Raw genomic sequence first — 14057 nt, 5'->3', positions numbered from 1 at the left:
TTGAAATAAATTATTATTTAGAGTTTCGGTTTTAGCCCTGAGCGATAAAAAAAATATGATATATACTGCGAGTTGTTCTGTAAAAATACCCTTATGAACGCGCATGAGTATAATAATTCACATTGATTATGATTGTTTATTTATACGACAGAGGTCATTTTTGAAGAAAAATATAGATAAATAGATTATATATATATATATTACTCGTTACAATAAATTTTCGAAGAGTACCTATAATTCTATATGTACATAGACAGATTTTATATCAATGTTAGTGGAATATTCCTTGTAATAGTTTATACATTTAAAAAAAATAAAAAACTATCTGTATTTTAATTATCTATTATAAATAAAAAATTGTATTTCTATATCTATTGGAAACTAATTGAAAACAATTACGCGTAATTGAAATATTAGGTATAAAATTATACGGAAACTAACATCTTAAAAATAATAATAAATAAGATGATTAATACAAAACTAATATTATTTTATCAAAGGTATATTAAATTAATATATTATAATATTATACTTAAGTCATATTTCGGTAAAAATTGTTAGAACTCCAATATCCACTGATTGTAAGGTCCGCATTGATATCAAACATATTTTCACTGGATTTTATATATTATGTTAATGCGCCCGAATCATTTAATTAACCATAAGAACCATATTTTCATTAATTTATAATTATTTTAACATTTATATTGTCATATGGCAATATGAATTTAATTTTTCGAATGAGATCCAACCTTTTTTACTGTAAATTGTTAAGCAGATGTTTTTGATTAAAAAAAACCTTTAATTTAGGTACATAACAATTTAAAAATAAAAATAAGTAGTTTCTTAGTTATTAAAATGTTGCGCTATAAGGATAATATTCATCTTTAAAAATCATTTATTATACCATTATGACAAATTGTTTATTTTGATAGATTGATATGATTATTAAGATTTTAAAATTAACATACCTCCCAAATATCTTCCAAAATCATTAAAATGGATTTCTCAATTCTTAGTACACAAATTTAAATAACTAAAAAAATACTCGTTTGAATTTTGATTTTGATAATCAAAATGTTCATAAAAATTATCTACTAAATAATTTACATCAGAATAGTGGTGTTAATATTTGAAAAACACAAGTTTAATTTCCACTGACATTTTCTAAGTAGATACTTCCGATAATACAATAATACTAAAATTTAAAAATATATTTTTTAAGTATATTATTTAAAATCCTAAAAATCGAATTTTTTCAATATTGAGGAAATAAAAGGGATTAAGCATGCTTGGTGAATTATTGTTCCGTGATGTAATATGGTCCATTTCTCTATAGCCTTGTCATATTGATAGTATACAATTTTAAATAGAATATTTAATAGACAATTCAATCATTGCGTATCTTGTTATTATTTCTTGAACGTTTTTTTTTTTATTTTTATGAAATAACGATATAAAATTTTAAAAAAAACTATTAATTTTGACATTTGCTCATCGGACGCATCGGTTAAAATCTATCAAATATGGGCATTAATTAATCAAAAACTTAAAAGTTTAAGTCAAGTTAAAACCTTTCATTTTTTTTATCTTAGGTTAATTGACTGTTGGAAAAATATTGTTTTTTTCATTTGATTTAAAAATATTCCATTAAATCAAACATTTAGAACAAAATGGAAATTTGAAAAAAAATTTTAAAAAATTGACTTTTTTAAGATAAATACATAAATAACATAATATCGACAACATAAAAATACCAACAACAATTTCTATATAAATTGTTTACTTACAATATTTTAAAAATTAGGTTTATTTATTAACTTACATACTGCCTATATTTGAAACATGGAACACCTTTTTATTATTACAAAACGAGTAAAAATTGCAATTAACGAGTGTAATACTTAAATACTTAATACGCGTATATTTGGATTAGTAATAAAATATAATAGTACATACTATAACTAACCTATTCACTGGGAACTTATATAATAGCTAGTAAAATATTGATTGGACTGTTTAACGCCATGATTTTGTTAGTTTTTAAAGTAGCTATACATAAAGATATTTCATGAAATAGTACTATTTCATATACGAACGTGAAGATTAAGTTAGGTAGGTGCTAAACGTAGGTTTGGATTCGAAAATAGAAGCGTACTCGTAATGAAAAAATACATTTTTTTTAATGAATCGCGATTAGATAATGTATAAATTAAGGGTGCACTACGGAGATCTGACATATTACATTCAAATTGAATTTCAATTTAATGTAGGTAAATTTTCCAGTTATGCCCTTCATTCCCCATGGACGGCTAGTTATACTTATTATTAAGCTTGTGTCATAGACATATTATATACATATATTTATATTAGTGTTGCCTATTGATACGTATTTGTGGGTGCTTATATGTCGAAGAAAACAGAAAAAAAAACCAAGATTTTGGGAGCGGCTGCATGCTTGCCCTCGACCTTGCACATACCTCTATATATTAAATAAGTGCATAATATTATACCTTGCACGATATTATATTTTTACTTATTGTTTTACTCGCTGCGCCTCTTTAGAATTATTTAGTTTCGATTGTTTAGGGTTTACAAACGTCCATTAGACGATCTGATACGGATCGGATGTATAATATAATGTATTTTATGCTTCTAGATACGGACAATCAGAGAGTTATAATACATGTAAAAGACGTCAACGACGAGCCTCCATACTTCATCAACCGACCGCTGCCAATGCAAGCCGTAGTGCAGTTAAACGCGCCACCGAACACGCCAATATTCACTCTTCAGGCACGCGATCCGGACACCGATCACAGTATACATTACTTCATCGTTAGGGACAGAAGTACGTATCCGACAATGGTCTCGATTAAAATATTAGGGAATATTAGAAAGACTCGTCCATTAATTAGACGGAGTTGTTATTTTTTTTTATTATTTTATAATTTTCATGATAAGATTACTAGCGAACAAATCTCTTACCGAGTTTGTTCACTTTACTGATCTTTATATTTTTTTAGTACTTATATTATACATATATATTAAAATACACAATGAACAAAAAATACATAAATTTACTGAAAAAATTACATATGACGGTTACAATTTTTTTTGCTATGTACCCATTCTTATTTTTTTTTTATTTATAAAAAAATTTTTCCATCATGGAATATAAGTGTGAACTTATATCACGTGTTATAATATTACAATTTATAAAGATCGTGGTAAAAAAAAATCAAACAATTTTAGTAATGGTAGTGATCGCTTTATATATTAAATAAGAATACAAATGTAGAAGTTATTGGAAGAGGGATAGTCACAAGGATAGTGATGGACAATGAAAAAGAAATAAATTGAATTTTTACTTAAAAATACTTACGAATTTCTCACAAAATTTTTAAACTTAAAAGTTCGAAAAGCTCTATAAAGTTGGGATAACTTTTTAAAATACATATATTGTATTAGTTTTGTTATATTTTTTATATTTTTCTTGAGCCTACATATGCATTTAAATAAATAAATAAATAAATAAATAAAATAGGAGTAATCAAGGATGAAATATATACAAAATTTGAGTTAGTGTTTATAAATATTTGAAATATTAACGAATTGTGCATACAATTTTAACATAGACATTACAAATGATAAAAAAGAAAGTTGGATTTTGAAAAATTTAGTCGTGGTATACATTTATATGTTTAAGTAAAACGGCTACGCTTTCAAACTTACAAACAAGCTACTTTCAATCAAATATTACATAATAATTATTCAAAAAATTAAAATTAAAGATTTACAAATTTATAATTTGGATGTCAATAATCTGGTTATTGTGACAAATAAGGCTCGAGAAACACGGGTGAAAAGAAATTTTGAGTGTTAATGCCGGCAAGCTCAAAGAAAGCGAAAACCATATAGATTATCAAGCTTTTCAATTTACTTTTTATGTATTATATATAATTTGTATGATATATGTGGCATAAATAATGTGGTTCTTTCGTCAACAGCTGGTGGGAGGTTCGAGGTGGACGAGCGGTCAGGTGTCGTTCGAACCAGAGGAACCGATCCGTTCCAATTGGACATGGAATACGTTTTGTACGTAAAGGCTGAAGACCAGAACGGTAGGATGGATGAACGCCGTTTTCAGTCGACACCCGAAGAACGTTTATCGATCGTCGGTGGCAAGAGAGCTCCGCAGTTTTACATGCAGTCATATGAAGCGGAAATACCGGAAAATCAAAGAAAAGACTCCGAGTACGTATACTTATAGTAGTTTAACTAACCGTCGTGGTTTACGGGGAACGAAAAAAAAAATAAATAATCGCAAAATGGTCTTTTTTTGATATATTATTCTTATTTTCTGCAGCATAATATCAGTAAAAGCTAAATCGTTTGCTGACCGAGAGATACGTTACACGCTCAAAGCCCAGGGCCAAGGCGCTGGGACGTTTAATATTGGGCCGACATCCGGTATCGTGAAACTAGCTAAGGAATTGGATTTCGAGGATTTGAGACAACCGCATGTATACTCATTGATCGTCACTGCTACCGAGGATTCTGGTGGATTTTCAACGTCCGTCGAGGTACGTATTGTACACTCTATAGTTTACATTATAATATTATAATATATTAACTTTTATTAAATATCATTATTTGAGCTTAAATCAAAAACAAAAAAATATAGTGTATAAGTAGGTAAAATATTTTAAAATATATTTTACACTTATTAACATTAGCCATTAGGTGAGAGCCGCATAATATGCCAATCGCCCTCAAAATTACTTTTTTTTTTCATACAAATTCTCCTTTGCCCCCAAACTACTTAAAGTAAAATGTACCAGTTACCCTCAACCAAATGTATTAGGTGTCTTCAACACATTATACATACGACCTAAGTAAAACATTTGACGTAAAATAGAAGAGGTAAATAAGTAAAGCACCACGTCGTAGACATAGCTATATATTATAAGTATAAATAAAAGAATAAATACAATATTTTTAATGATAATAATAAGCAGCTACCTACATCGTATTCGGTCAAAAAAACAATTGTAATGTAAACAAATATTGCTAATATTGCTTTCAACTAGTACATTTTTGAATGTTAAAAAAGTCACTGAGAGGGTAACTGCAGGTTTATACTCAGGTGAGAAGATGTGATTCATTCGGTATATTTATCATTGGGGGCTTAACACCAAACAAATGATATTATTTATTTACGCATTCATTTGTGCTTACGCGCAATTAATTATTCGATTTGACCAACCCGAAATACATAATATGTTATTTTACCGATATTAATATGTCATAACTTACTATTTGCATACATTATTAGCTCACCATTCGCGTGACGGACGTCAACGACAATGCGCCCAAGTTTGAGCTTCCCGATTACCAGGCACACAACGTGGACGAAGATATCCCGCTTGGAACTTCCATACTAAAAGTGAAAGCTATGGACGCAGACTCTGGTGAAAACGCTGAGATCGAGTACCACGTGAGTGACGATCATTTTGCAGTCGATGCTTCAGGAATCGTCAACAACAATAAGCAACTGGACGCCGACAACAATAACGCCTATTACGAATTCGTTTTGACCGCTAAGGACAAAGGTATGGTCGTTTTTTATAAAATTACTTTTAATGAAAATGTATTTTTCTCGTTAAAAAACAATACATTGTTGACTTCCTTTGAAGTCCAGTGGTTCCTAAGAGACGATCGTCGTCTACTAGTTACGATATTTGGGGCGAGGTCAATGGTTGTGTTCGGCCGAACGAAACTCGCGGTAAAAGAATTTTTCTTCATTTTTATGTGTAAAAAAAAACTTGAAACTGTACACGCGCAGAAAACTTCCACACATATATTATACGAAAAAATAATGGATTTTCTAGATTCAATTTATTCCCATAAATCAAGTGTTAGCTAGGGGTCTGTGCAGCCTTAATACTAAATGGGAACCACTATAATTTAGACAAAGTATCAAGAACACTTTTTACTTTTTTATGTACACAGTTATATATTTGACGAGATATATTGTTATTAAAACTATATATTTATAGTTTAACAAAGTTCGAAATCCGTACACGTCTACCACTACCCGTCAACGACCCTCATATTTTATTGAAACAATTATATTTTATCTTCTACGTGTATGACATCACTATTATGATTATTATTGCATCCGGTACAATTAATAATATATCGTTATCATCTTGTTTACCAATGCAATCGTATAATATAGCAATTGTAACTGTTCAATCGATTTAAGAATATGTAGTCTCGACGAAGTAAACGGATTATAACAACAATATAACAGCAATAAGTCGCTCAGCTGTAAATAATAGTGTAAAGCAGTGGTGACCAAGTATAGACCGCAATCATTTATAATTAACCGACTTATCAAAATAATTAAAATTTAAAAAATATATATTATATTCTAAAAATTTAACGTTTGTAAAAATATCTCCTATGTCTTATTGTATTATCATCAGTTACGTCTATTTATACTTAATATTTATATTTAATTTTATAACAAGCAATATATAATAATAATAAAATTTATTAGTATGCCTATATTAAGATGTGCCTATCGTATATTAAATAACTTATCAACGACGTACTATAGAATCCTTTAAATACCTAAAATAAATTAATAATATTATGTATAATAACATATTCATATTATATACCGTAAAATTAATTTTAATACTTTGAAAATTCCGTTGTATGAATTATAGTTAAAACAGTGGTTCTTCGTTTATTATTTGTTGAATAGAATTACTAATTTTTTTTTTTGTCAATTTCGTTATAATAATATTTGAATTTCAAATAGTAATAATAAAATTATTAATATGTTCATGTACTTTTGATATTTTTTATCTATATGCACTTACTGTATTTGAAAATACTACTCAAATCTGTGAGCAATTGATAGATATTAAAATTCATATCGTATTATATAAACATTATTAACAGACTAACAATAATGTTCAGATGCGACGAGAAAAATAAAACATATTTATTCGTAGAAGATTATAAAGACACAAGTCAGTTTAGCTGAATCTGTAGCAGACTGACAACTTTTATAAATATTATATATTATATTCTTGTAAACTTATATTTATTGTAAACTATTTTCAAATATACCGACGTAATAGAAGAGTGTATGGGAAATATCCACATAGATTAATAAGGAAAAAGTATGGGGGCTACAGATTTCCCAAAAATTTCATCTCAGTTAAATCAATGAGGGTGAGTTACTACCCCTCTTTATATACCATCTCGGCATACTATAAATTTGTACCCGGAGCAGACATAATTTTATTAATTAACTACACTGTACTTACGTCAGAGGTAGACGATGGATGGTTGTCGCCCGCATTAAATTATAGTGATAATGATAAAGATACAACGATAATTATTTTAATAATATAAAATAAATGACGATGACGAACGTGGCAACAACTAACTGTATGATTGTGCATTTTTTGTGCATTATAGGGGAACCTCCAAAGACAGGAACGGCCACCATACGGATTTACACGAAAAACAAAAACGACGAGGAACCAAAATTTTCACAGCAAGTGTACACGCCGAACGTTGACGAAAATGCCGGTCCCAATACGCTTGTGACCACGGTAGTGGCTTCCGACAAGGATGGTGATAATGTCAGGTACACATACTTATTCTACATGAATTTTATTAAACATACCTACTTATTATTAAGATTAGTGCAATTAAATAATAATTGCGAAGTCTTGTAAAATATACTTTTTAAAAGTATTCAAGTGCTATACTAGGTACATACTACGAAAAGTATTTAAAATATGTATTTGAGTACGAATGCTGAGTTTTTCTTTTTTAATTTATAAATCAACTGTATCTAATTGTTTACACATGACGAGTTTTTTTGACTCGTATAATAAAAACTATAATACGTTATATTGTCATGTCGAACGTGCTTTCAGATTTGGATTCGTGGGTAGCGGCACGTCCTCTGGTCAGTTTGTCATCGAAGAGATCACCGGTGTAATCCGGCTGCACTCGAAATCGATATCGCTCGAGAGGGACAAATACGAACTAAACGTAACTGCCGTGGACGATGGAGCGTGTTGCGTGAACGGCGCGGCGACCATCCACACCAGTACCGCGGTCGTCGTGGTTTTCATCACCGACGTCAATGACAACAAGCCGGTATTCAGGGAATGCGCCAAGTACAACCCCAAAGTCGAAGAAGGCGCGCCAAATGGCAGTCCGGTGCTTAAGGTATAAAGGCCGTGAAAATTCGTGTTATAATATTATTTAAAAGAAAACAATATAATGTACAGCTTTTGTGTAGTAGGCGATCTACCCTGTAATAGTTGTAAATTGAATGGCAGTGATCTACTTTTAAACTTTAAGCATTGGTATAACCCGATTACCTTTGGGACTGAAAAGATTATAGTTATATACTACATGTATTGCGATTTGGGTAAATTTCAAAGAAATATGCAGTAATACAAATTATATTAGTCCGAAAAGTCGGGGAACAAAAATAAGAAGAATGATACAGTAAAAATGAAAGAATTGCAATTAAAAAAATAATTGTTTGTTTGAACTTTTTGCAGAGAATCATTATACGAATTTTGACCACTTACTTAATTTTTTTATAAATTATAAACAACATTAACATCATAACCAATATTTTTTAACCATATAATAACAATATTAATGCAATTCTATTGCCTGTAATCTCAAGTTTCAAAAATATTGATTTAATAATTAATAATATCCCTAGCTATAGACATAATAATTATAAATTGAAAATATAATTTACATAATAAAATTACAAATAGGACGCAATTTATAGCGATATCTGTTTGTATCAAAAAAGTCAATTTAGTGATAATTGTATATGTTTATGTATAAGATGATGCCAATGTTTCATATAATAACTTATGTAATAAAATCATATGATAATAATGACCCACAGGTTCACGCGACTGACGAGGACAAAGGCGTCAACGGACAAGTGAAATACTCGATTGTCCAGCAGCCGAATCAAAAAGGCACAAAGTTCACTGTCGACGAAGAAACAGGCGAAGTTTCTACCAACAAGGTATGACTATTATATTTACACCTATCTTGCTACGTTTTTTCACACTTTTGTATTGTAAAAATACAATATAGATACTGTTATAATATAGTGTATTATAGACGTCTAATGTTACAATTTTAACCATTGAATTTTTTCTCCTTTTCGCTTTTGTCTCGTATACAAATATTTTGACATGCACACCGTTTTCGATATAATTACAATTTATCATTATAAAAAGTAAAAGTAAATTTATTACATTGGATCCATTATCGATTGTTATGTGATAGATATATTATTATACATGTTGTATGATCCTATTTTATTTGTTTGGGTGCGTTTATTGGAACTCACTAGAACTGATGAAACGGCGTGACCAAATGATTATAGCTGAAAACGATTCAATATGTTACAAAGGATATAATCAACTATTCATTTTTAGAGAGCCATTTAAGGAATTCAGGAAATTTTTGATAGTTTATTAAAATTGAATGTACACATTTATTAAAAAAAAAAATAAATAAATAATAAAGACAAAATCAAAAGATAAAATAAAACCTTATTGTATTCACAATTAATGAATAAATAATTTAAAAAATAAATTTCTTATTTGCGGGTCAGAAAATTTGTTCGCCAATCACAATTTGATAATCTCTGTGTTACGAGATTATCTTAATGTTGTTTGGACTCGAGAACTTGAATTAAAGCATTATATACTTAAATGTCCCTTTTATATCTTATACGCATTCTTACAACGTCCTAACCTTTAAGCGTTCAGTTATCGCATGTGCCTTTAAGACCCTGTGTTCCTTTAGTAAATATAATTATTTACCCGACAATTACGTTGATACAATTATGAAACTGGCAAAAATGTCTGATGAAAACCCTTCACTTCTTAGTTTTTTTGTGTAATGAATAAGATTATTGTATTTATTTCATGAACGATAAATTTAATTTATTTTATTAATGTATTTGATTTACATCTAAATAGATAAAGACGTATGTAATCATTTAAATATGATTTTAATGCAAAAAAAAATTTTTTTTTTTAATTTTTATTTTATGAATTATAAATATATTAGCTTACAGGCCCATATATATATATATATGGAATTATTTATTTAATACTATAATAATAGGTGCACTTATAAAATTCGTTCTCCAAACTAAAACTTATATGTACACCTCATCATACTTCGGACATTGTGCACGTACCTACCAACCTCATTTGATATTTTATTAGTTATTAATTTACTATTACCTGTTGTGAATTTCAAAGTTTTTAATTTCAACTTAATCTATTGATTATTTGGAAAATAAATTTTAGGTGTTTGATCGAGAAGGCGACGATGGCAAATTTGTATCGGTCACAATTAAAGCTACCGATCAGGGAGATCCGTCGCTGGAAGGCGTTTGCTCTTTCACAGTCGAGATCACTGACGTAAATGACAATCCGCCGTTGTTTGACCGTCAGGTAATATAATAATTATAATATTATAAGTGCTAATATTATGCCATCGTCACGTTTTGAATTCAATGAATTACGGACGAATTATTTGAAACATTACTTAGAAATACGTGGAAAACGTGAAACAAGACGCCAGCATCGGTACGAACATTCTGAGAGTGTCAGCTTCCGACGAGGACGCTGACAATAACGGCGCGATCGTTTATTCGCTCACCGCCCCGTACCCGGGTGATGATTTGGACTACTTTGAGATTCAACCGGAATCCGGGTGGATCGTTTTAAAGAAACCACTCGACGTAAGTTTTCAATAGTCTCGCCGAAATGTTTATATTAATTAACTACTAATATTGACAGTTGTAATAATTTAGTTTTTTAAAAAAAACTACAGCTGAAAGCGAAACAATCGAATCTATTACGATAGCTCGCGGCCGTGCACCAGCAATAATCACAACTTTTTGTTAAACGTTCAATCACGACTGTATTTCGTATGTATTTTCATTACGATCGTCGTTTTGTGCAAACAATGTTGTTCATACACATTATAAACAAAATATATTACCTATTGTTTCACGGTTGTTTGATGGTTTCGCTGTCAGCTGAATCAAAGAGTCGGGCATGTCGCATAAGTTAGTCGATTTCAAATCAAAGTATCAAACTTTCGCGACACGCCCTGTACTGAATTCTAACATTAGATACTAATCTAACACTTGAATAATATTTATTCGTAAATTTAAAAACAACTCGATAGATAACGACACAATATTCAACTGCAATCAAAAATGATAAATAATACCTAATTTATAATTATTTGTATAACTCATTTAAAAATTAAAAATAACTCGTACACATTTTTATAAAAAACTGTTAGGTGTTTTATCTTCATTTTTATGTAATGGTTTTCTCAGATACATTTTGTACTGTGATTTGTTTTCAACTATTTTTCGTTAGTTATTTAATTATAGCTCAAAAATCTTACACAATACACATATTTTTATAAATACTTAATACTTCTAATAAATTAAACTACTTAAGTGAATGTATGCATATTTGTAATGAGACTAAATAAAATTATATTTATTGATATAAATTCACTATAAATAACCTTAATACTTTTATTTGTTACCTATTAACTTTTTAAACACAAAAATACTTAAATTACTATTATCAATTCATTTTTTTTCGATACACTAATGTTTAACGTTTTTAACATCTAAAATTATACATACATGTAGGTAATAAAGGAAAACGTCTGCAAATAAATTAATAAATTTGGTCTTGTCAACGGGTATTAATATAATCTTCATCAAAAAAATTGTTAAATATGTGCAGTTGAATATTAGGTTTAATGTGTAAATATAATTCAAGCTTTTTTTGTTTTACTATACATCACTTTTCTTTTGTGTTTCTTTGATAATTTGAAATCGCACAAGTCTGATTTATTATTTTCTAATATTAATCGCACAATCCTTGTTTAATATAATAGGCCACCACGGTATTTGAATTTATAAGCACACCATTATTTTCATTTTATTTTTATTTATTTGCATAATATTGCATTACCTAATTGTTTATTTTTCTAAACTCTTAAGAATCTGATATTTATATATATATAATATATATATATATAAATATATAGGTACATTTATAATAAATGTACCAGTATTTTGATTTTTAATTTTTGTTTTCTTTAAAGATTAAGCAAACAGGAAAAAAAATAATACTTTTGGAATTTTTTGTTTGCAATAATAATACATTATTATTGTGAACGTTTTTATTGGAGAATTTTTCAGGAATGCTCCAGAGGTGATTTTTAAAAGTCGATATGATATTTTTGAGACTTTCCTCTGAACGTAAACACATTTTTAAAATTGTGACATTTTTTTTATAAAACTGTGTTGGGACCACCGTACATGGTCTGTGTAATTAGGCAACAAACAATGTTTTTACTATAATTTTGTTATTGCGCTTTTTCATTTTTAATAATCCCTCTTTTTTCATTTGGTTTTTTAATTTTTTTTTTTTTTTTTTTTTTTTTTATTAAAACCTGTCCTGTAACGATCAGGGTAAATATAGTGAATTTTATGATTTTCTCCCGTGTAGTTTAATATGTAGATCTTCCCGATAAATGCCAAGTATACGTATGTTTATTAAGTAGCATTAGTACCTATAACTATTTATCACTAATTAGTCGACCGGAAATGTTGTAATTTAAAAAAAAAACTAAAAAAAATCAAAAATACTCGAAACATTTTATTATAATAATATACAAATGGACGATATCGCACCAACTATTTTTAGGATATCTCACCAAAATTATTCAGTACGTAAACAAGTTGACAAAGATCGACAACATATAATATAATAACATAGCTAACAATTATATGGGTAGAGTTATAATACTTCTTATAAAAATAAAGAATAATAACATCTTGAAATATCATATTCATTTTTTAGCTTAAATATTATTTTAAAAGAAGTCTCGACCGTTAAAAAAACACTTAAACAATTTAAAAATTAAATATTATGAATAACTCAGTCTCAGTGATAGGAGTGAGTCCTATGATTAACACTATTCCTTATTTGATCTGCTCCATCTTTCAACAAAATCAAATTAAAAAAAAAATTCTTTTCTTTTTTTTGTATGCTAAATTAAATTTTCTTACATCAATGATATTATTCTTTAGTAAAGTCGTCTTAAAATCCGTCTGAAATTGTATAATTTTCGTGATAAATAATATAATGTAGGTTTAAAAATGCAAATAACTAATTAATATACGCTGTCTACGTATGTTTGATATTTATAATCTATTGTGTACACTTTAATGATGCACATAATGATTTTAAATATGTAATAGTTATTATCAATATTAAAACTTTTAAGCTCGTGTATAATTGTGCAAAAATTTAACGTGATTTATAAAAACCGATACAATATGATGTCTCAAAAAAGGTTACCACTGATAACTTATCAGTCTTTAACTATTGTTTCTCAGCTTTTATATTAACGGGAAGTATATTATTATTAAGTAACAGCCGATCTGCGTTAAAAAGGTTTAGTAAGTACCTACCTACTTACTATACAGGATCTCGTAATCAAGCAACAATAAAAAATGCGGCTATAAAACGTACCACCTGCAAAACATATTTTTAAATTTTGATGCTGGATATTTTGTTAAATTTAACTGCAATAAATATAAAAAGACGATAAAAAATTTCCAATCAAATGGGCAACCATAGTTAGCTTTTCTCTTTACATTTTATTTTGTAAGTTCCGCATAGAGAATATGATAATTTATCGCTGTAGTTTTTGACGGTGAAAGAGGTGTCTTTCACCCGAGTCAGGTATCAATAATTTTTGTTATAACTAGTGGTTTTTTTACGGATATAACACGGGTTTATCATAAATAATTATATTTTAACAACATTTCCGGTTTAATTTTTGCAGAACTATTCCATTAGAAACATTCATACGTTCGATCAGAGAGAAATACTTAATAATTATATAATATATAT

The 14057-nt window shown here is 28.5% G+C and overlaps 1 protein-coding gene across 6 annotated transcripts in view; it reads left to right on the top strand.

Moving 5' to 3' along the window:
- LOC113556877 (neural-cadherin) overlaps positions 1-14057 on the top strand; it is a 129049-nt gene that overhangs the window by 79374 nt on the left and 35618 nt on the right. For all 6 annotated transcript variants that reach the window (XM_026962088.1, XM_026962087.1, XM_026962083.1 and 3 more), the window contains 9 exons: positions 2660-2851; positions 4011-4257; positions 4370-4586; positions 5339-5615; positions 7504-7675; positions 7971-8268; positions 8975-9100; positions 10404-10550; positions 10649-10840. In XM_026962088.1, the coding sequence (XP_026817889.1) occupies positions 2660-2851; positions 4011-4257; positions 4370-4586; positions 5339-5615; positions 7504-7675; positions 7971-8268; positions 8975-9100; positions 10404-10550; positions 10649-10840 (1868 nt within the window). The remainder of the gene's footprint in view (positions 1-2659; positions 2852-4010; positions 4258-4369; positions 4587-5338; positions 5616-7503; positions 7676-7970; positions 8269-8974; positions 9101-10403; positions 10551-10648; positions 10841-14057) is intronic.

Source organism: Rhopalosiphum maidis, chromosome 3, assembly GCF_003676215.2.
Source record: "Rhopalosiphum maidis isolate BTI-1 chromosome 3, ASM367621v3, whole genome shotgun sequence".
Classification (NCBI taxonomy): domain Eukaryota; kingdom Metazoa; phylum Arthropoda; class Insecta; order Hemiptera; family Aphididae; genus Rhopalosiphum; species Rhopalosiphum maidis.
The sequence above is the reverse complement of the archived record's forward strand: the minus strand, read 5'-3'. Positions and strand labels throughout refer to the sequence as shown.